Source organism: Pristiophorus japonicus, chromosome 8, assembly GCF_044704955.1.
Source record: "Pristiophorus japonicus isolate sPriJap1 chromosome 8, sPriJap1.hap1, whole genome shotgun sequence".
Taxonomy (NCBI): domain Eukaryota; kingdom Metazoa; phylum Chordata; class Chondrichthyes; family Pristiophoridae; genus Pristiophorus; species Pristiophorus japonicus.
This window is the reverse complement of record NC_091984.1, coordinates 189089239-189112890: the sequence shown is the minus strand read 5'-3', so window position 1 is coordinate 189112890 and position 23652 is coordinate 189089239. Positions and strand designations below refer to the sequence as shown.

The 23652-nt window shown below is 43.6% G+C and overlaps 1 protein-coding gene across 1 annotated transcript in view; it reads left to right on the top strand.

The window, feature by feature from the left end:
* Window positions 1–23379, top strand: part of srrm4 (serine/arginine repetitive matrix 4) — a 437595-nt gene extending 414216 nt beyond the window's left edge. Inside the window, exons 9-13 of the mRNA XM_070886319.1 lie at window positions 11827–12185; window positions 12843–13073; window positions 17430–17540; window positions 19784–19924; window positions 23070–23379. Coding sequence (XP_070742420.1) covers window positions 11827–12185; window positions 12843–13073; window positions 17430–17540; window positions 19784–19924; window positions 23070–23379 — 1152 coding nt within the window. The remainder of the gene's footprint in view (window positions 1–11826; window positions 12186–12842; window positions 13074–17429; window positions 17541–19783; window positions 19925–23069) is intronic.
* Window positions 23380–23652: the final 273 nt, after the last annotated feature.

The following is a 23652-nucleotide window of genomic DNA, read 5'->3' as shown; positions in this document are numbered from 1 at the left end:
CGGGGGGGGTAGGAGGCGCCCATTCTTCCCGCGGGGGGGGGGGCGGGGAAGGAGACAGTGAGAAGGCTGCAAGTGCTGATGGCAATGTACTTTTATTAAAAAAATGTTCAAAAATTAAACAGCTACAAAGAACTACAAAAATGGCCGAGTGCCAATGTTTTTTTTCACACTGAGCATGCGTGAACGCTCCAACGCGCACGCGCAGTGTTGCCGGCAGGAAAAAAACTAATTTAAATAGTACCCGCCCCCTCCCACTTACAAAATCGGCGCGAGTGTAGGCTCCGCCCCCCTGGGCGCCGCGCCAGGCAGACAAGGAGCTGCAGAAGGCTCCAGAATCGCAATTTATTTTTTTTAGGCACCGTTTTAGGCGCGAAAAACGGGCGCCTAGCTCGGAGGGGCGCCCGTTTTTTATCGTGTGGAAACTTGGGCCCATAATTCTGGAATCAAAGAGAAAATGCAACCATTAATTTCTTAATGGGGCGCCTTCATCGTGACAAAGTGTTTGGCAAACCTATCTTTCTATGCGGTTATGTAAATAATGTTGAAATTTATCATTATGTCATTATGTGTGACATCATCGTGAAAGAAAATTTACTCACACGTGTTCTGAAGCTTCTCACAGCCTCAGAATAAAGATTTGGCTAAAGACTTTCATGAAGACAAAGGCATGCAGGCGCTCGGAGAAATCCAGGGTCACAGATCACTAAAGCTAATGGTTTAGCTGGTCAATGCAGCTAGACCATGAAGGCCCACGTTCGATTGCCAGACCGACCTGAGTGAGCTGACCTCACCTGGGTTGGCAGTAAGATTTTATGGGGATAGCGGACCGAAATCGGCTTAGAGTAGATAGCTCTGATGTGGAGCTGACATCAGTACACACACCATAGGTGATATTACCTCCATTCTGTACTACAAAATATTCTGCTAAGGCTTCACAGCGTGATAAACACTGGTGCTTTTGTGAAATAACCCTTCCATTAATCACTTCACACAGCTCATTAAATATGCATCACTATTCAGGAGGTTAATCTAACATTAACATGTAAAACCGGTGTTTAACTGCTTGTGACTGTGTACCTTGATTGCGTCTAACTAAAGCCGGCAGTGTTATTTTATTTCTTTTCCATTCCTTCATTTTAGTGTTCAATGGAACTCTAATTTATGTGAATTGCTTGTGTTGCTGTAGCTTTTGAAATATGGGGTCTAAGCACAGCTGGAGTAGAAAACTTCTTCATTCTCATTATGTTGCCTCAGTGGTCTCCTAGGATTCCCGGTTTTCTGTCCCATCGGAATATCAATAGCTAGCATTATCTCTCAGCATGTTGTCAGCTTTTTAATTTTTTACAGAATATTAATGATCATTTCATTTTATAAAGTGCTGACCAAAAATTGCTTCACACAATACAGTACTTCAGCTGTAGGCTTTTTCCAGTCAAAAGAAAATCTAATCTGTAAGGTCTAAGGATATTCTCTAATTTCTCCACCTATGAAATAACCGCTTTTGATTAATTTGACTTAAAAACTATTTTACACAGCGAGTGGTTTGGATCTGGAATGCACTGCCTGAAAGGGTGGTGGAGACAGACTCAATCACTGCTTTCAAAAGGGAATTGGATAAGTACCTGAAAGAAAAAAAAATTGCAGGGCTACGGGGAAAGGGCGGGAGAGTGGGACTAGCTGAGGTGTTCTTGCAGAGAGCTGGCACGGGCGCAACAGGACAAATGGCCTCCTTCCGTGCTGTAACCATTCTATGATTCTATGAGTATGAAAGAGGCAAGCCCACTTTGTATTGACGTTTTTATTTCATAAAATAATTAACAGGCAGAATTTCACTCCCATAATTCTTTAGTTCTTTTCTCTGCTTCCTGTGATTGAGTGCAAAGCATTACCTCAGGAGGGCAGACAGTCCTTATCAAAATGCTAATAACTATGTACTAGTTTATTAGAACTGCTGGGGATTCTGTACAGAGGTGAAGACAAGCGCAAAAAGATACGTATGGTCTCTGGTTTTTAAACATGGTCTCTGTGAGACTGTGAAAAGGACAGTGTCTCTTTAAAGAGGTGGCATAGCAGGCAATGTGTGGTGTAAAACACTGGCCCTTTCCTCTCCGGATCGTAGAATCAAGTCCACGGTGCCTGCAAGGGTTCTATTTGGACAGTCTCAGTGCACATCCTGGTGGGCAGAGACCCACTGCTAGTAATCACACTCGCAAAGGCCACTGGTGTTTACTGCGGGGACTGCAACCGTCACACAGGTGTGGTTAGGTTCTCCTCTGCGGCCGAGCATGTTGCCACAGAGTAGAAAGGGCTTTACTCCACTTCTAACAGCTGACGCCGGATTCTATTCCCCAGTACTTACATCCTTCACTTCAGTCAACACAAGTTCATGAAAAAGAAAAGGTGATCTTGCTGTTGTCGGGCGAGCCTGTCTCAAAAGGGGTTAACTTCAAGCACCTTAACCATGGGTAGAATTAACAATATTAGCCAAGGCGGTTCTTAGAGTATGAGCATAAGTATGTAAAGTAATTCTATTCATTTTACTAAACAATGGAGAATATGTTTAAATGTGTTTTACATTGTGTATGTTTTTGTATCCTTAATTATTTATGATTTTCTTCTGTAACACATATTTGAATCTAAACAATTATTTTAAGTTGCTACAATTGTTCACAGCATAACTGTCCAAAAAATTCTTGCAGCCTTTAAAAGTGATAGAGATTTGAAATGTATCTTTGATTTTTTTTTTAGAAGGCTTCACCCCTTCGATCTGTATGTAGCATATTACCTTGCTCAGGCATTGTAGGTGTGCTTGAAAGTTCAGTCATCTATCTAGATCTGAATATTCAGTGAAATAGTCCCAACAGCTATCTGACTGGATGTCACCAACCCATGCTTTAGGTTCCCACCTCTCATTATTTAGTGCTCGGTCTGAGTTCCATAAACCTCGGCCAGTTTTCTAGCCAGTGTGATCGACTATTAATGTCCCAGTACACAAACCAGTGCATTGCTACTGCCTAACTCTGCTCTAAGAAGCCCACTATGTGCTTGAACGCCTGTCCTTCACTTAAAGCCAGCAGTGGGTAATCTCCAGATTGTGTTTAGGAATTCCAAGGTTGTCCACATCGGCGCCTGGGTGACTGGGAAGGACAGCTGGGAAGAGCGGCATTATTCGTCGCGGTTGCTGCTTGCCCAGGCAGAGGCAGCTGAATGGAAGAGCTATCACATTACAGAGGACTAGACAGGTTTAGACATAAAATGTGGTCAGCATCCTCTTGTACTGCCTGTCACATCCCACAGTTTGGATAACCGCAGCCATTTTTAATATATTTCGTGACACCATTTTAAATGAATTGGCCGTGACATACAACCAGATCATTGCAGAGATTAACTAACATGAACGGTTACAGATGAGCTATGTGTTAGAAGTGAAACATGTTTCAGTGGAGGAGCTATAAATGTTATCGTTTTGAGTGACAGGTTGTGCACAGCAGGAAAACAAATAATGGCTGTCTTAAAGGAACAGCACCTTCTTTCTGCCTTACTTCCCACTGTCAGAAATTCAGAACCTCCATTCAAAGCAGCTGTGTAACCTTGCCTTTAATGCTCTGCAGTATGGCTGCATCCTAACCTGATGGTCGGTGGCAGCTCCGAGTCCCAGTGCTGCCTGTCACTCAAGCTCACCGATGGCAATTTGGGGAGGTGCTGGGGGCGGGCTTGGCAGCAGCGCTATCAGTTCTTAAATCAGACATTAGATGGCGTGTTTCAGCGGGGCAGGAATCAACTCAGTCATAAGGGTGAGGGAAGGGGAAGGCTAACATCCAATTATGTCATTTGCAGCAAAATTACTAACAAACATTAAGTAAGAAATGTTGAACAGTGATTTGGGAGAGAGGGGCTTTTTCCAAAAAAATTTCATTTTGCTAGGGTTTGTTGCCAGCTGTATTGCAACATTTTTAATAGCAGCATAAAATAACAAAGTTATTTTGTCCCAAGATCTTGTCCCAAGTAGTGTTTTTCAATGATATTTTACATAATGTGAACAATAGGTTCGAGATTCACATCTTTCTTTGTCACAGGTGAATATTTGTGTGTGACACGTTGCAATTCTGCCATGTAAGCTTTTGAGCTGTAAATGTTGCTGGCTGCGTTTCTTTTTTCTGATGAATCAAAGAGAATGTAAAGAGCAGGTCACCAGGTGCAATAAAGTCAATGTCCCAACCCCAACTGTTGGTGACATTTTAACAGGAACAAAATGGCTGTATAAAATGTGGGTTCAAATTTCCTGATGTTTATACAGCAATCGACACAAAACACTGCCGTGACTTAATTTAATAGGTTTTATAAGGTTCTGTACATTGGCACAGCAATGTGGCGCCATGTGGATGTTAGTATAGGAGCTCTTTGCCACAATTCCCCATATAATGGGACATTGCCCATCTTAGCCAAGCTGTCCAGGAGAGGAGGATGCACTGAGTAAAGGGTGGCCCTTCCTACCTTAATCTAGATTAGAACTGTGATATCTTTAGACAGTACTACACAAGCACACACACTACAAGGTGGCTCGGTACAGAACTGTGTCATATGACTGTGCCACATGACCTTTTACTGTTGTTACATCAGTAGTCCACTAGGTGGAGCTCTATTACACTTACTTGGGTCTCTTTGTGTATGCCCACTATTGCCTGACTGCAAGCACTCAGACCTTTCATCTGCTCAATGGCACATGGTGCACGGGACCTAAACAAAGTGAGAAAAGAGACTTCATAAAAGAGGCTTTCCCTCCATGGTATTGCCCAATGTGGTACTGAATCAGGTAGACCAGAGAGATTTCAGGTTTCCCCTGGTCTGCGCTGAGCTAGTCTTATTTCGAGTAACAATGGGTACTACAATTAGCCCATGTGCTTCCCAGGATAGGGAGAGAGCACTTCAGCCAGGATTCCTGTTCAGGGTTACTGTTCAGTCGGCTCAGCTGGAAAATGCTTGTGTCAGCACTGGTGGGCCTTAGATCAGGGCAGACTTGAGCTTACCTGGGATGACCACCATTGTAAAATGACTGGCTGCCATTCACTGTCTGGCCGCATGTGTGAAGAATTGCCACTCACGTAAGGGGATGCCAGTGACTGCGGATCCACACTGCTACACAAGGCACCTCCTGCATGGCAGGTCAAATATTTACTAAATCGTGCTTCCACAGACAATACTGGTTAACAGTGTAAATGGCCACATTATTGAAGATCTTTTATGTTCTAACAAAGCGCAGGGACAGTTCATGAATTAGGCTTCCATTCACCCGCTCCAGCTTTGCTTTGTTCCCCATCAAACCCACGTATCTTGATTTGGTTCTCGGACAATGAGTGTTTGTCAATCAGCATATTGAGTTCGGTATTGGTGTTAAGAAAATGTAGCTACCTGTAAAGTAAAAGTAATTGTGCTTAAAGAGCATTCCTTATAAAATGTAGTGAACAGTGCTTAAACAATCATTGTGCTTTCCTCGTGTTGCACGCCAATCTAGAAATTTTGTTTACATTTTCTTTCTAATACTGCACTCGAAATGAATAAGGGAAAGGTGGGTATTGTTGCTAAATTTACAATTAAAGGCATACAGGAATAGACAATGTAATTTTAAAAATGTTGTTTAAAAGCAAGACGGAAGTGCATTGCAGTATGAATATGTGTGAGAGATTGGCTGATGTAAATTATAATATGGATCCTTGCTGATTTTATATAAAATGTTTCCTTTCTAGAACCCGAGGCCATATCATATTCTATGTCAGCCAGGTTTGCTTTTTATTTTTTACACATCTATAGCGCAAACACTTTAGGAGTTGTAGTTCATCAATATGCTTGATTTGTAACAAGTAGCATGATATTTAGCACAAACAACATTGTTTTTTTACAGTTGGACCTTCCCAACACATGCCTTGTTGCTCACATATACCAGCTTTATATCTAACTAGAGTTACACATTTAACAATTAATATTGCAGTTTGATTTGAAATCTAAGTATGGGCTGCTGGGAGATCTGTGGAGATTCCCACCCATCCTGTGCACCTACACAGTGCACAATACATGATGCACATCTCACATCAAAGGCTAGATTGGTTTGCAAATGCAGAAATGCTAGTTCTTAACTGCTAACAACCCTGTTTTTCTTTGACGCACACTTAGCAACAGGATTAAGGTATAGAGAACTGAATTGCCAATGTGTTACTGTTAGAATGAAGTGATAATTCTGACTAGGAGTAGTTTGTTCAGTTTATCAATTTGCTCTTCCATTTCATTAGCTCCGGCAGTGCTAACTTTTTCCAATTTCTCATTTTCTTTCCTTATCCCGTAATATCCTTACTTCCGAAGTAAATATACACCAGGCTGTGTCACCATTTACCCTCCACAAAAGAAAATAATCCTAATCACGTTTTCCCACACTGTTCCCATATCCCTTTAACCCCTTTTTGCTTCATCCGCAATTCCAATCTTTATCTTCAATGTTGACATAGTTCCTGCCTCAACAACTAAACCTGAAGTAAATTCCCCCAACCTCACAACTCTGCAAAGAAGTTTATCCTGCCCTCTGTTCTAAATCCCTTCCATATGATTTGGTATCTATGGACCCTTATTCCATAGAAACATAGAAACATAGAAAATAGGTGCAGGAGTAGGCCATTTGGCCCTTCTAGCCTGCACCGCCATTCAATGAGTTCATGGCTGAACAAGCAACTTCAGTACCCCATTCCTGCTTTCTCGCTATACCCTTTGATCCCCCTAATAGTAAGGACTTCATCTAACTCCATTTTTAATATATTTAGTGAATTGGCCTCAACAACTTTCTGTGGTAGAGAATTCCACAGGTTCACCACTCTCTGGGTGAAGAAGTTTCTCCTCATCTCGGTCCTAAATGGTTTACCCCTTATCCTTAGACTGTGACCCCTGGTTCTGGACTTCCCCAACATTGGGAACATTCTTCCTGCATCTAACCTGTCTAAACCTGTCAGAATTTTAAATGTTTCTATGAGGTACCCTCTCATTCTTCTGAACTCCAGTGAATACAAGCCCAGTTGATCCAGTCTTTCTTGATAGGTCAGTCCCGCCATCCCGGGAATCAGCCTGGTGAACCTTCGCTGCACTCCCTCAATAGTAAGAACATCCTTCCTCAGGTTAGGAGACCAAAACTGTACACAATACTCCAGGTGTGGCCTCACCAAGGCCCTGTACAACTGTAGCAACACCTCTCTGCCCCTGTACTCAAATCCCCTCGCTATGAAGGCCAACATGCCATTTGCTTTCTTAACCGCCTGCTGTACCTGCATGCCAACCTTCAATGACTGATGTACCATGACACCCAGGTCTCGTTGCACCTCCCTTTTTCTTAATCTGTCACCATTCAGATAATAGTCTGTCTCTCTGTTTTTACCACCAAAGTGGATAACCTCACATTTATCCACATTATACTTCATCTGCCATGCATTTGCCCACTCACCTAACCTATCCAAGTCGCTCTGCAGCCTCATAACATCCTCCTCACAGCTCACACTGCCACCCAACTTAGTGTCATTCCAGACCCAACAACCACTGGGGACAGTCTACCCTGTCCTAGCCTTTCATCATTTTAAACATTTCTATCATATCTGCATTAACATAACATAAGAAAGACCCAATTCTTTAAGTCTTTCTTCCTTTTAAGCATTTCAATTGATTCTGGACCGATGACCTTCCGAGGCAATGCATTCCCCACTGTCACAAATTAGGTTTGAAAAATTATTTCCTGAATTTGGTTTTAACTGCCTTAGTTTTCATTTTTTAGATTATATTCACCTTTTCTGGATTCTCAGAGTCGTTCCCCATCAACCTGTTAATTCCCCACATTATTTTGAACACCTCAGCCACATCAACTTAACCTCCACATTTCTAAGAAATGCAATCCAAGTTTACCCAGTCTCACATCACGGCCAAGCACATGCTATATCTGATTTGTCCATGCTTCTCATTTTAAAGTCCTAGCTCAGTTCCCTTTTTGATTTTACCTTCTCTAAATGAAAAGAAATTCAGTTTGCGAGTCTCGTTTCATAACCTAAAGCTCTATGTCTTAGAATCATCCTTCAGATTCTTTCTGAACCCTGCTTGATGCATCAGTAACCTTTTGAAGGTAGAGTGTAACAAACTGCACATATTTCAAATTTAGCCTCGCCAGTAATTTAGTCAAGGTGAGAATTGAATATATTGACTTAGAATGAAATGACTTCAAAGTGCATCTCAGTACCTGACTAGCCTTAATGATAACAGCTTCTCTGTTGCTTTCAATGAATGGTCATACCCAAAACCTTTTATTCGTTTCCACCTCTGGTCAGATCCCTTCACTGTGCAGTTTAAAACTCAAGCTACTTTTTGTCTTAGACCATATACACACCAACTTACAAAATTAAATGGTTGCAACACTTGTAACAGGGTTTAAATGCTTTCAGTTACATAGCAAGTAATTATGCTGATGCAAATACACAACTTAATCATCTTCATCGTCATTCTCCTCCTCCTTCCTCTTCATCATCATCATCATCACAATATACCTCCTTCTTGGCAAGGGGTTTCTTTGCACTATCCACCTTGCCTTTGGCACGATACTCAGCAACATCCTCATCATATTTCTCCTTCGACCTGGTTGTCAGAATGTCCTAAGGCCCCAGGCTCAAGGAATGGTAATCCTGACTGTAAGCATTGGTAGATTTTGGGTGCATTTAACCATGTTCATGCAGGATTAAAGTCACATTTGGCCAGACCAGGCCAGGACAGCAGGTTCCCTTCCCTAAATAACATTACTAAACCAATTGGATTTTTATGACAATCTAACAGCTTCATGGTCACTTTTACTGATAGCACCTTTGTATTTCCAGATTTTTAAAAATCTGAATTCAAGCTTCATAAACTTCCATACTGGGATTTGAACTTCCATTGTCTGCATTACTGGTCCAGTAATCACTACACTGCTGTGTCTGATAATGTGCAACTTTGTCCAGTGTCTTCTGAAAATCGAAATAAATTATGGAAACCAAATATTCCGCCATCAACTGATTGAGTTACCTCATCAAATAATTCCTGTAGATTCGCGAGTCATTCATTATTGCTTTTAAATCCATGTTGATTGCTGCTTATGAACTCTGTGATCTCTGGATGAACATTGACACTATCCTTAAATACAGACACCAAAACTGTACGCAGTACTCCAGGTGTGGTCTTACCAATACCCTGTACAGTTGTAGCAAGACTTCTCTGCTTTGATACTCTGTCCCCTTTGCAATAAAGGCCAACATTCCATTTGCTTTCCTGATTTCTTGCTGTTCCTGCCTACTAACCTTTTGTGTTTCATGCATCAGGGCCCACAGGTCACTCTATACTGCAGCACTTTGCAATTTTTCACCATTTAAATTATAATTTGCTTTTCTATTTTTTCTGCCAAAGTGGATAACCTCACATTTTCCCACATTATATTCCATCAACCAAATTTTTGCCCACTCACTTAACCTGTCTATAACCCTTTGCAGATTTCTTGTGTCCTCCTCACAATTTGCTTTACCACCCATCTTTGTATCATCAGCAAACTTGGCTACATTACACGCGGTCCCTTCATCCAAGTAATTAATATAGGTTGTAAATAGTTGATGCCCCAGCACCGATCCCTGCGGCACCCCACTAGTTATCGTTTACTAACCGGAGAATGACCTATTTATCCCGACTCTCTGTTTTCTGTTAGTTAGCCAATCCTCTATCCATGCTAATATATTACCCCCAACCCCATGAACTTTTATCTTGTGCAGTAACCTTTTATGTGGCACCTTATCGGATGCCTTCTGGAAATCCAAATACAACACATCCACTGGTTCCCCCTTATCCACCCTACTCGCTGCATCCTCAAAGAACTCCAGCAAATTAGTCAAACGTGATTTCCCTTTCATAAAACCATGTTGACTCTGCTTGATTGAATCATGCTTTTCCAAATGTCCTGCTACTGCTTCCTTAATAATGAACTCCAGCATTTTCCCAACCTCAGATGTTAGGCTAACTGGTCTATAGTCTCCTGTTTTCTGTCTGCCTCCTTTTTTAAATAAAGACGTTATATTTGCGGTTTTCCAATCCGTTGGGACCTCTCCAGAATCCAGGGAATTTTGGTAGATTATAACCAATGCATCCACTATCTCTGCAGCCACTTCTTTGAAGACCCTAGGATACAAGCCATCAGGTCCAGGGGACTTGTCCACTTTTAGTCCCATTATTTTACCGAGTACGACTTCTTTAGTGACAGCGATCGTATTAAGTTCCTCCCTCCCTATAGCCCCTTGATTATCCACTATTGGGATGCTTTTAGTGTTTTCTACTGTGATCTTAGACTTTCTTAAATAGCAAATTGGATTACACAGTGTTCACACACTTCCACATTACCAATCAATTCTGGTGAACACCAAAATACTAAATCAAACTTGCCTTCGCTGCATCGCATGTTGTGTTAAGAAGCAATCATTGATTGCATCTATAAAACTGTGTTGTTAGCCCAGAATAGAGAGAGTGCCATAACTACATAACTACAGCTCCTAAAATGGCGTGTGGCTCACATATATTCTGCATAAGATGTACATCAGTTAATCACTGAGTTTAAAAAAAAATCTCTTGATTTGAATTCATACGGATCCTAAATTTATGAGGGTAGAAATGAAACTGGCAACATATTGTTTCCCTCCTGAGTTCTGACAACAACAGTGAATGGATTGGTAAATTCTGTTTTTTTTTAAAAAGCTACAAAAATCCCCCACAAAACTTAACTGGGTTGTTCGGTCGCCAAAATCAACCTGTTGCTGTCTCTACTTGAGCTTATTGAAATGTGCTTTAACAAATGACTTTGTTAATCTAATCCTTAAACCACGTTGGGGGATCGCGGAAGGCCTGCGAAACCATTCCCACAGCAAACGTGTGCCTTTGAAATCTGTTGCTTGAAAACTCCACTATTCATTGTTAACGTTTAACAACCAGACGATTAAAAATTGTGAAATATGGCGGACGAGCCGAGTTTAGATTTTTTTAAGTTAATACTCCCACAAACAATTGAAATAGATTTAAAGCAACAAAAACAATCAATAATAAGAAAAAAAATGGAGGGATTTGGACAGGGTTTTGTGTCTTTTTTTCTTGTCATTTGAGACTCTAATGATGCACTTATGTTGCCCGCTCTTCCCTTTTTCTTACACCTTACCTACTTAAGGAGGAATTCTTGATTGGTAAGTCGATGCTACCCGCAGACTAGGGATTTATTATAGGTCGCTGGAGAGAATAGATTTCTTCTGCAGGAAACACAACAAAGCTGTACCTTTCAGAGGGGCTTTTAGTTAAAGTGATGGACTATTTGTTTTGCGACTTTACTTTGTACATAATTCTCATTTTGTGATGTTCGTTCATTGTCCTTTTTAATGCCACGCTTATTGGGGCCTATTGATTTCCTCTTTTTAATGCAGTATGTAGTCCTGTACGCACATCTTATTTTCCTTCCTTCATATACCACGTATTTTTTTTAAATTCTTTTTTTTTAATTTAGAAAAAAAAACAACGCTTATTTCTCTTTTTTCTCTCCTACAGTTCTTCTTTTGTTACTACATCGTTCGCATGCTTTTTTTAAACAAAAGAGAGAAAAAAATGCATGATGTCTAAATCTACGAGTTTTCATGTTGGAAAGATTTTTTTCTGTGTTTGGGGGTTAGGTGCCTTTAACAGTAGACAGTGCATCATACAGGCAGAAGACTGTCCCAGCAACACTATGCCACGTAACAGCAGCAATGTTTCTGTTCGCAGATATGCAAGTCAGGGTCTTCCGGGCACACGCTTGTGAAGGAAGAATGCAGCAAGCTTGATATTGCATCCAGCCAGAATGGAGGCTACCAAGATTATGACTCTGGCAACGATACAGCTTCGCCCCCCTCGACCAAAGCTGCCTCATCCAGATCACAAACCGAGGAAGTGAAGGGACAGCCCCTCGACCACCGTGCAGAATTAGACCGCCAGGCGCTCTCCCCGGGCAAACTGAAATATAGCGATGTGGAGCCCAGCTCAGATTCAGGGAATTCAGTGACGAGCTGTTCGTCCCCGTGCAAAGCTGCGCCCCCGTTCCCAACTGCATCTCCGGGTTATCAACTGGACAAAGAGGCCAGGAGGTAAGTCTTCTTACTCCTGAGAAAGGTCTGCAAAGAAGGAGGAGCTTTAAGGAGGCTTGAAAATCATTCAAACAACAGGCAGGATTTTTAATGACGGGGGTCTGAAAGCCTACCAGCTCCTTGGTCATGTGATAGCAGGTTGCCTGTCCACCCTCGTGAATAGGTAGTTGGGCGTTGAAGGAAAGTGTGATTGTGGAAGCTGCCGAACTGCCGCCCCGACTGTGACTCCAGCCCCACACTAGGAAGTTAACTCTTCATGCTTTCTGAAGCAAACTTCTGTAGTTGTCCAGTCAGTCGTTCAGTTATAAAAGCAATTGCTTTAAGAAGGCCCATCACTGTCAGGGGGTAATTTTCCATTGGTAGTGGCCAAGGGGGTTAATTTATCTTTGTAGAAGATTTCTGAAGGAGGACAAATAATGGGTTAGCGTCCATGATGAGCTTGGTATTGGTAGAAGAATAAGGGGGGGCGCGTGGGGTGGGGGGGGGTGCGTGATGAGTTGAATTACCTTTTTCCCCTTCCATGCTTTCTCATGTTTCTATGTTCCACAACCTTCTCCAGTTGTTAGCGGTGTGGGAGGCAATAAATGACATGGCCGTCGAGCATTGGATCCCTGTCCAGCCATGTTTACATGGATTTTTTTTTTCCTTTCGTTTCAGCGAATTACCTTCACCACACGATTGGCCGACAAGTACTGAGAGAAAGAGAAGTCCGTCACCTTCACCTGACAGGAAGTCTCCTGAGAGACATCGGTCCAGAAGTGATTCCCGCAGCACCAGAGGGCGAGGCAGGAGCTCCCGCAGTTACAGCTATTCCTCTCGGTCCCACTCTCCTGCGTACAAGCCAACCGCAAAATATTCAAGAAGCAGATCACACTCTTCAGGGAAAAGGTGTGTCCGAGTAGCCAGTGAGAGAGATGGAAATGAATAGATCCGATCTCTCTGGTGGCTTCAATTGGTAAATGCACCACACAGTGTGGACATGAGCCTTACACAGCCGGAAAGTTCCAAATTCGATCCCCAGTCTATGATAAGGGGCAGCATGTAGATGAGAAATAGGAGGGAGCCAAGGATAGATCCTTGGGGGACACCAGAGGTAACAATGCGGGAGTGAGAAGAGAAGTCATTGCAGCTGCTTCTCTGGCTACGATTAGATAAATAAGAATGGAACCAGGCAAGTGCAGTCCCACCCAGCTGGACGACAGTGGGGAGGCATTGGAGAATGATGGAGTGGTCAACCGTGTCAAAGGCTGCAGACAGGTTGAGAAGAACGAGGAGGGATAGTTTACCTTTGTCGCAGTCACAAAGGATATAATTTGTGACTTTGATGAGAGCCGTTTCGGTACTGTGGCGGGGTGGAAACTAGATTGGCAGGATTCAAACATGGGCTTCCGGGAAAGATGGGCACGGAGTAGATTTGAAGGAGAGGGGGACAGTACCTGAGGAGAGAGAACTGTTAACAATGTCAGCTAACATGGCAGCCAAAAAATGAAGTTGAGTGGTTAGCGGTTTTGGGGGAATAGGTTCAAGGGAGCAGGAAGTGGGTCTCATGGACAGGATAAGTTTGGACAGGTCATGATGGGAGATTGGAGAGAAACTGGAGAAGGATGCGAGTTCCATGTTGGGCAGGGGGGAACCTTAGGGGAAGTTTGGCCCAGTGGGCTAGGGGAAGGAAGGGAAGTGGCAGAGGTAGCTGGTTGGATGGTCTCAATCTTGGAGACAAAGAAGTCCGTGAGCTCCTCGCACTTGTTGTTGGAGGTAAGGGTGGTGGAGACAGGGGAGAGGGGTTTAAGAAGACAGTTAGCAGTAGAGAATAGAAGCTGGGGGTTGTCTTTGCATTCCAGAATGATCCTGGAATTGTGAGCAGTTTTGACAGACGAGAGCAGGACCCGATAATGCTTTTTGTGGTCCAGCCAGATCTGCCGGTGAATGGCTAAACCACGTGTCCACCACATCCGTCACGTCTGTATCCCTTGGACTTAAGGGAGCAAAGATAAGGGCCGTACAAGGGGGAAGAGCCAGGGTGGGAGAGAGTCATTATTTTAATAGAGACTAGGGCAGCAAAGGTGGTAGTGAGGGTGTGGTGACTGGAGGGCCAAAGGCTGGACAGTTGGGATTTTCATAAGTGCAGTTGTAGGAGAATTGGGAGAGAGTTCATTCCAGTAGCGTACACAGACGGAAGTAAGGTTGGGAGTGGGGAAGGGGAATGTGGGTGTATAGCGATACAAGGAAGTGCTCAAAGATGGTCTTATCTGCGATTGACACGAAGAGGGTAGCGAGGCCACGAGAGATGGCAAGGTTGAGGGGGTAGCCGAAAATATGGGTTGAGGAGTTTATATGGAGGGAGAGATTAAGGGAGGACAGGAGGCTAGTGAACTCAGAGGAGAGAGAGCATGATGAATTGAGCTAGAGGATGAAATCACCAAGGATGAGAAGTTTATCAATGCAGAGGCTGAGGATGGAAAGCAGTGAAGATATCTCGGTGATAACAATTTTTATGTTGCTTGGGTGGGCGGTAGAGAATGAAAATTTTAAATGAGAGGTGAGAGGGATGGACTAGGGTGAGATGCTCAAAGGAGGAGAAAGTGCTGGAGGAGTAGGGGAACAGAGAAAAGTGTGATTTGCTGATCAGAGCTACACCGTCACCACGGCAGCCTGGGCGGGGAAAGTGGTGGAAGGTATAGCCAAACAGGGAGGCTTCAGTTAAGTGTAAGGTGTCATCACCTCTCAGCCAGGTTTCCGTCAGGGCCATGATGTCAATGCAATCCACGATAAGCTCATGGATGGCAAGGGCCTTGAGGGAGTACTGCACTGTTAGAGGTACAGCAGGAGGAGATGTTAAACCAAAGCCCCGTCTGTCTTCTTAGTTGTAAATAAAAGATCCCATGGCACTATTCGAAGAGCAGGGGCATTCTCCTCAGGGTCCTGTCCAACACCTAGCCCTCAACCCTCAAATAAATCAATATTTATAAGTGTCGCAGCATATGCAATCAAAAAGGAGGCTGCTACTCAAATATCTTATGCAACAGCTTCGTTGAAAACTTTTTTAAAAAATCTACGGCGTATTCAGGTCGTATTCTACAAGTTCAATGAGAAAATATGTAAAATCCTGTGAGGCTTCTTAAAGATCTAACGGTATTCCACAAAAGGCAGAGGGTGCTCGAACCGTTGATCTTTTCTCTGCTGTTGGGGAACTATTGATGAAAAAGTGATAAGAAATGTAAGTAAGGAAGGCTTGCATTCATATAGCACCTGAACAACTCTACAGAACATCGCAAAGCACTTTGCATACCCTGAACTAATTCAAAGTACAGTCAACTATCAACACTTAAAGAAAAAATAGCTTCATAGTTGAGCCCCCAAACCTGTATACAAACAAATGAGGAACAGCACCTCATCTTTCGTTTAGGCACTTTACAGCCTTCTGGACTCAACATCTTCAACAATTTCAGACCATAACCTCTGCATGTACTTTGCTCCTTTTCCTCCTTTTTTTAACCCCCCTCCCCCAATCGTATGTAATTTTTTCTCTCTCTGTTTCCCATGGCAGCTGGTAATTATTCTGCCATTCACACCCTATCCAGACTAATGTTTTTATAACTTCTGCCATTGCCAAATCAAGTCGGCCCATCATCCCTTTTGTCTCTCTAATCTCTTCTGTCTTCCACCCTGAAGGAGAAAATGGGAAGGCTTCTCTTCCCACGAGCGGGCCCGCTGATATAAAGGGTCGATGCTCCTCCCAACCCGCATAGCAGCCCTCAAAGTATTAGACGGAGACAGACGGCAAAGTATAATGATCTGTAATTACGGACGTCCGGGAACACTTCTCATCACAGCCGCCTGTGAGTGGCGATGTTCCCTGAATAGCAAAATTGTACATCATTTATACATTTCATAGATCCCTCCCCCCTCCCCCCCCCCCCGTACGACCTCCCTCGATCTCTAATTGGGTTACCTTATTAGTAATATTTTGGATTGACAGACGAAGATCTCAAGGCAACCTTTAGACCTTAATTGGGATGACCTCATAGGGTTAGAATTTGCTGATCATACGTAGCGCCTAAAAGTCTGTTTAGAGTCTTTTCACAGAGTCTTATCTTGTCAGACTGGACGTACCTTAATGTTATCTAGTGTTTTGATACTTCAATGTTGAATCAGAGGCCTCTGGATCCTTGGTGCTTGAAGATGTTAGAATGTGAGGTCAGCCACAGACCTTCTGCCCCTTTTGATGAGCCAATGTAGAAGCCGGCACTTTAAACCTTATTTCGCTTATACCCCTAATACCAATTTTCTCTTACACACCCTATCACAGACCTTCCCTTTTTTTCTTTCCACCCTTCCCCCTTCCAGTGCTCTTTCTGTTCATTTTGAACATTCTCCAGTTCTGATGAAGGGTCATCGACCTAAAACGTTAACTCTGTTTCTCTCTCCACAGATGCTGCCTGACCCGCTGAGATTTCCAGCATTTTCTGTTTTTATTTCAGATTCCAGCATCTGCAGAATTTTGCTTTTGTACAAACATTTCCATTGTTCGCAGATATAGAGCAATCCCAGGGGTTTCTTTCAACTTTGGTTAAAACATAGTCAGTAATAGCTCATTGGTAATTCCTGATCTTGATGCACCTACAATCACTTTACTCTGTAAGAGGTCCTGGGGGAGCAGTTCTCCGAAACCTGAAACCTCAGAACAAAGCTCTCTGCGTTACTTTTCTTCGTACTGCTGCTCCAAATCAAGGCAGTGGACCCACAATTCCCATTGCTTATAGTGACGGAAATTGCCTCCTGGCATTTAGGTTTAACGAGTGACAAGACCCATGAAAATGTGGGACCCTTGATTCAAATCATTGATGGTAAAGAGTACCATCAACAACATGCCATCAATGTAAAGCTGCCGTCGATATTGGAATTGTGTAAGAACATAAAGCAGGAACTATGGAAAGCCCCTTACCTCCATATGTCTGTTACTCTAGTGCTCTGGAACATGTCCCGTAATATAAAAGGGGCAGATTCCACAACACTGGCAGATTTGAGCTATATAGCAGAATCATTTCACAAAGTAATTCTTCGATACAAACCGACCACCAATGTCAGCTCCTGAATGCTGTAAAATGGGATCAATTCATAAACCTAAATTTCAAGTTGGGTTGCTGCATTACATTCGCTACTCAAGTCGTGCCAAAGATGGATAACTTTAATTTGGATAGATAAGGATGAAGAGTCAAGGGTTGTTCCTTTGTGCTTGGCCAGGTCTTCTTCGCGCTCTCGAAGCTATTCGCCGAAGTCTAGGAGGAGAAGCCCAGGTAGCAGGAGCTCCCGATCACGAAGCAGCCCAAGCTATTCAAGATACAGCCCACAGAGGTAATGAACTTAAGGGGTCAGTTTCTATTTTTTTCTGAGCTCCCAATGCACAGCTTTGCAAAACATTGGCAATCTGGGCATAGAGGATAATGCACCGAATTGACGGACTGGACAATATTAAATGGCTGGAAAATTGTTCGGCCCACGAAATGTGTGCTCTGATCCTTTCCCCAAATTCCTGATATGCGCCCGGTCGCGTGATGCTCTGTACAAACTCAGCAAACAGCCCCTTTTAGATGTCTGCCTTCACAAATTCCGCGTAGTTTATGCAGGAACCCAATAAAGCAATGGGAGTGGTGAGCCGCAAAGACCTTGGTGATTTCATAGGTTACGCAGTGGTGCTCCATTGATTTTGTGACAGAAGTTTACTTTTACTTAGCACAAAATCAATGTAAATAATGATTATGCCTGCATCAGTAAATGAAGGTCGTTTGTTTAGGAGGGGGCAAATATGTTGATTGGTATTGCCGAAACTTTGCTACAAACTCTTCATCAATCTACATACTATTTCCACCCAAACTGAAAAATAACCCCGGGAGAATAGTCTACGAACCCTACCTCACTGCTAGTATAGTTGGCCATCTCTCCCCAGCAACAGTGAGTAAAATTTACCCTCAGCCACATCTAGCACTCGACAGAAAATCTTTGCTTCTGTGTTCAATGCAAACTATAATACATTTTTCAGGCTTTCAAGGATTTCAAAAGGGATGAGACAGACACAACCAATATCATCTTGGCTGGATATCTTTGTGCTCATTGTAGACTTTTGTACTTCACATCCAGATCACAGTTCTATTTGAGGTTGGACATTTAACAGTAATGCCCATCAGTAATAAACAAGTGCTAATTACGTGTGTACTTTGCTCTGCAGTCATTTTAATTCTACATTACATGGGGCAGATTTTCCTCTTTAACGCTTAGTTGTAAATCACTGCATCAGTGGAGCACATTTAGGAAAACTAGGCAGGGAAGAATGCAAGCTTGTAACGCAGCCCACCCAATTTTCCAATATGTGCTTCACCTGTACGATGCTCTACACCCAAGTGCTAAAGAAGAAAATCTACCCACATCTGTCAATCATTAACATAGGAATTGTTAGACGGAAAAAAAACCCGGTCCATCAAGTTTGCCTTCTACCATCCTGCTGGTCACGTGATACAACGATCATGGAGTTGTTGACTAATCTTAGCAACCAATCTCTATCACTTAGTGTACAACAGACCCAGACATGAGGCGAGGAAAGCCCCAGTGGTGGCGAGCTTTGGGAACCATAGGTCCAAAGTCACCTGTTCCTCCCAAGCTACACTTACCACATGTCATGTCTCAATTATTTTATCCCAAAAGTTATTTTCTGAAGGAAATCTTTCTAATTTAAGTTTTCTAAGTTAAGGAACTTCTAGCTTAGAGGGAGCAGTTGGGTTCTCTCTCGTAACTCAGCACAAATATAAGGATTTGATTACACAAGTTTTTAATGCAATATCAATAGAGGATTGACCCTTAGACTCTCCATCCTTTCTTTATATTCTCATCTCCCTCTTTTATTTTATCTTGTTTTACTTTTAGTCTTTTTCGAACTTTGTTCTGCCTTTTCTAATCTCCTTTGAACATACTTTAAGTTTAAGATCTTTAACTTACCTTTGCTCTTCAGCCTTCCCGCTCTCACTGTTTATATGGAGTTTGATTCAAGTGGCTGGCATCTAATTCACAAGGCCATCGATTCTGGTGCAAGGTCTCACCTAAGGATAATCTATCTTTCTCTTTCAATCGCTGATCAGACTGCAGAGTATATTCAGCATTTTCTATTGTGCAATGGACCTTCCATTATCCATCTTAATGCAAGGGACACTCCTACGCCCATCCCACACACACACACACACACACACACACACACACACCAGTGAATAATGGAAACTGACAGATAATCAGGAGTCCCAAAGTTCCACCTTATACGTCCAGTCCAGCAATACTGCACTCATGGGAAAGAAGTCAAGCACAGTTGAAATAACAAAACAAATATAATTTAATTTTATTCACCAAGGAAAGGGAATGAAATAGGCACAACAGAAAGAGCTATGAGGCAATATCTTGAGCAAGGCTTTGTCCTCTGAAAATTCTGGCGAAAGATTGGGGTAAAAATGTCATCATGGAGGTGCCACTGCATTCACTGTTAAATAGAAGAAATGGTTTCATTGCTCATGTGCTTCAGATTTTCAAAGTTATTGCTGTAAATTGTAATTGGATAGGGACCATGAGCGAGACCGGGATCGTAAGAAGTATAGCTCACGCGACAGAGAGTCCAGGCGACGACGGTCGCGCTCCTACTCCCCAATGAGGAAACGAAGACGAGATTCACCAAGTCATCTTGAACCTCGACGGATCACCAGGTCTGTAAAACATTGTTCTGTAATTAAGGGGCAATTATTTTCACCCCATATATTTGTCCCGTATTAACGATTAGGAGGTTCAGCCGTGGTATATGCTTTGCTTATCACCAGATAGATTTGGCTGAAGAAGGTCCTTTAAGCCATTTGATCTCACCCTTCTAGAATGCCCACTCTACCATCTTCCCATTACAGCCTTTGGTTTCTTGTTAAATGACTCCAGTGTCCTGACCTTACTCGTGCTTCTTGGCAACCTACATCACCTGCTGATCGCCCTCTGCGTAAAAACATATTTCCGAGCATAGCGTCAGTCCTAACCTTGCCCTTGACGGCCTTAAATCTGTGCTATCTTTTCCTGCTGCCTAATGTATAGATTTGTTTAGAAGAATGAAAGGTGATCGAATTGAAACATGTAAAATTCTTAAGGGGCTTGACGGGGTTAATGCTGAGAAGATGTTTCTCCTGGCTGGGGAATCTAGAACATGGGGTCACAGTCGCAAAATAAAGGGTCAGTCATTTAGGACTGAGGTGAGAAATTTCTTCACTCAAAGGGTTGTGAATCTATGGAATTCTCTACCCCAGAGAGCTGTGGATGCTCAGTTGTTGAATATATTCAAGACAGAGGTCAATAATTATTTGGGAACTAAGGGAATTAAGGGATATGGGGATAGTGCGGGAAGGTGGAGTAAAGGTAGAAGATCAGCCATGATCTTGTTGAATGGTGGAGCTGAGTTAAAGGGCCAAATGGCCTACTCCAGCTCCTATTTCTTATGTTCATATGTAGCCACATTAAACATATTGTCTGGAGAATGGCATAGTAAAGATGCAATGGTGCTTAAACATGCTGCCCAACTGGGTGGTAGGATGCTGGTATTGCACTCTTTGGGGGCCATTTTGACTTTGGGCAATAGTGTAAATCGGACGATATTGGATCAGCTGCTCATTTTCCTCCTCATTTTCATTTCCATTGAAGTCAGAATTATCCCCATTGTCCCATATGCCAATTTTCCAAACCCAGCCTAGTATTGGATGGAGTTCAGGGCACGGTAATCCCCCCCCTTGCCTCCCCCCCACCCCGGTTCCCACCACCCCCCTCCCCCCCCCCCCGCCACTCGCTGCGTAAAAAAGCTTTTCCTTATGTCGCCTTTGGTGCTTTGACTATTTCTGAAATTCTCCTATGTTCCTGCAAAGATGAAAAAACAAGCTCTCAAGATGGGCTAGTGAGTAAACACACTGCCTGATGTAGTACTAGGCAAGTCCCAGATTTGACTCCCAGCCTCACATTGAAATTACAGCATGGAAATGGGCTGTTGGGCCTAACCAGTCCATGTTGATGTTTACCCTCCACACGAGCTATAGTCCTGATACCATTTACTCAGCCTGGTCCCATATCCCTGTGCCAAGCTAGGTGATTTCAGCCGTGGCAGCTATCGCAAGAGTACAGTTGGCCTCAGTACACCTGAGCTTGCGAAAGAAAAACTCGGTCAGGGTTGCCACACCTGGTCACGATGTTGCGCTGATGCCGTGCTCTGTTATGATGCAACCATGGTTGAATGGGTTGCTGTCGCTCGCTATCTAGGCTTAAACATGAAGTATGGACACGGGCAAGATAGTGAGGGCTGTCAGTGGCCACAGAACCATAGTATGGTGGGGGTGGGGAAGGGGAGAAAGGGACACACCATCCTGACTTGGAAATATATTGCCGTTCCTTCATCGTCGCTGGGTCAAAAACCTAACAGCACTGTGGGAGTACCTTCACCTCAGGGACTGCAGCGGTTCAAGGCAGCAGCTCATCACCACCTTCTCAAGCGCAATTAGCAATGGGCAATAAATGCTGGCCTTCCCAGCAATGCCTAGGCCCCAGGAACGAATAAAAAACAAATCAGCAAAAAATGGAAACCAACCCAAAGAAGTGCTTTACGAATGTTAAATGGGGCAAATCAGACTTTTCTCTAAATGGAGTGCTCCATGAATTGAAACAGGTTGAAAGACTAAGTGGGGTGATAAGCAGTGTAAAAAAGGACGGCTTGGAAGGTTGTCAGATACTGGCCGTAAAAATTGGATGAGGGCGGGAAGTAAATCCGGCAGAATTGTATTTGACGATCGTTATAGGGCACGTCCGATATTCAACTCTACTGAAGTCATTGGAACTGACCATCAGGCGGAGCGTATAAGGGGGGAGATTCCGGTCGGAAGTTTCCTTCGGACGAACGCCTCCAACCCGAAAAATGTTTTGCGGTGATCACGGAGGCGCCTTCGATTCCGGTCAGAGGCCTTCATTCGATGCGCAGCGTACGGGGAAAGGACTTCCCTGTACGTACGGAAATGCTGGGGTCATGTGGGCCTGGACCACCAATCATTGTCTAGTATTCTCACTGGTAATAAAGGGAACTCCGCTTTTACGAGTTCCCATTACTATCAATGAGGAAACCCTCCTTAAACAAGAAACACAACGTAATAAATAAAAAAACACCTTACATGTTTAAAATTAATTGAAATTAAAGCTAATCAAAAGTTTTAGAAAAAATAAATTATTTTTTTAATTTTTTAATGTGTTTTAATGTGATTTAAAATAAACTTACTTTAATGGTCAGGGTTTTTAACATATAAATGTATGATTAAATTTAATTTTTATATGATTTAAAACTGTTACGCTGGTAAAAGTAAGCTATACACCTGCTTTTACCAGGCATAACAGTTTGAAGGAGATTCGCTGGGTAAGAGATAGGCAAATAGCCCAATTTCTCCCATGCGAATGTCCTTCACCCGGGGATATGGAGGATCTGTCAAGAGATATTTTGACAGATCGGAAAAGTTGGCTTTCGGCGCAACGCATCGCGTCCCAAAAACTGGCTTTTACGGGGCCTCGCCGGGTGTGTGTGCACTTCGTACGGACCTGGCGAGACCGGGATTTTTGGCACAATATATGGCCTGATTTGTGGCATTGCCCCATGAACAATTTCACCCTCTGTTAAAAACAACACCCATCTTTGATAGCTAGCAATGTATTGATTATTGGCAACTTTTTCAATCTCATAATACTCCTGTGAAGCGCCTTGTGACGTTTCACTACGTTAAAGGTGCTATATAAATACAAGTTGTTGTTGTTAGGAACGCAGCCTCTTATTAATCTGTTTTTATTTCTCAGTGCTCGGAAACGCCCCATCCCGTACTACAGGCCCAGCCCATCGTCCTCCAGCAGCGTCAGCAGCTATTCCTCCTGGTACAGCAGCAGGAGCCGGAGCCGGAGTCGCAGCCGGAGCAGGAGCCGGACCAGGAGCAGGAGCAGGACCCGGAGCAGGAGCAGGAGCCGGAGCCGGAGCTACTCCAGCAGGAGCCGGAGTCGCAGCCTCAGCAGGAGCTGCAGCCGGACCCGGAGTTCGCCCAGACGGAGCAGCAGCCGTAGCAGAAGCAAGAGTTACGATTCCGCAGGCAGCTATGAGAGCCTGCGGCGCTGATCACTCCCCTCACCCAGTCCCCACTCAGTCCCACCCCAACAATCCCCATTCAGTCCCCACCCAGTGCCCAAACCCCCAGTCCCCGCCCCCACACAGTCCCCAAACCCCCCCAAGTCCCCACTCAGTCCCAACCTCCCCCAGTCCCCGCCCCCACACAGTCCCCAAACCCCCAGTCTCACCCCCACCCAATCCCCAAACCCCGAGTCCCACCCCCACCTAGTCCCCAAACCCCCAGTCCCACCCCCACCCAATCCCCAAACCCCCAGTCCCACC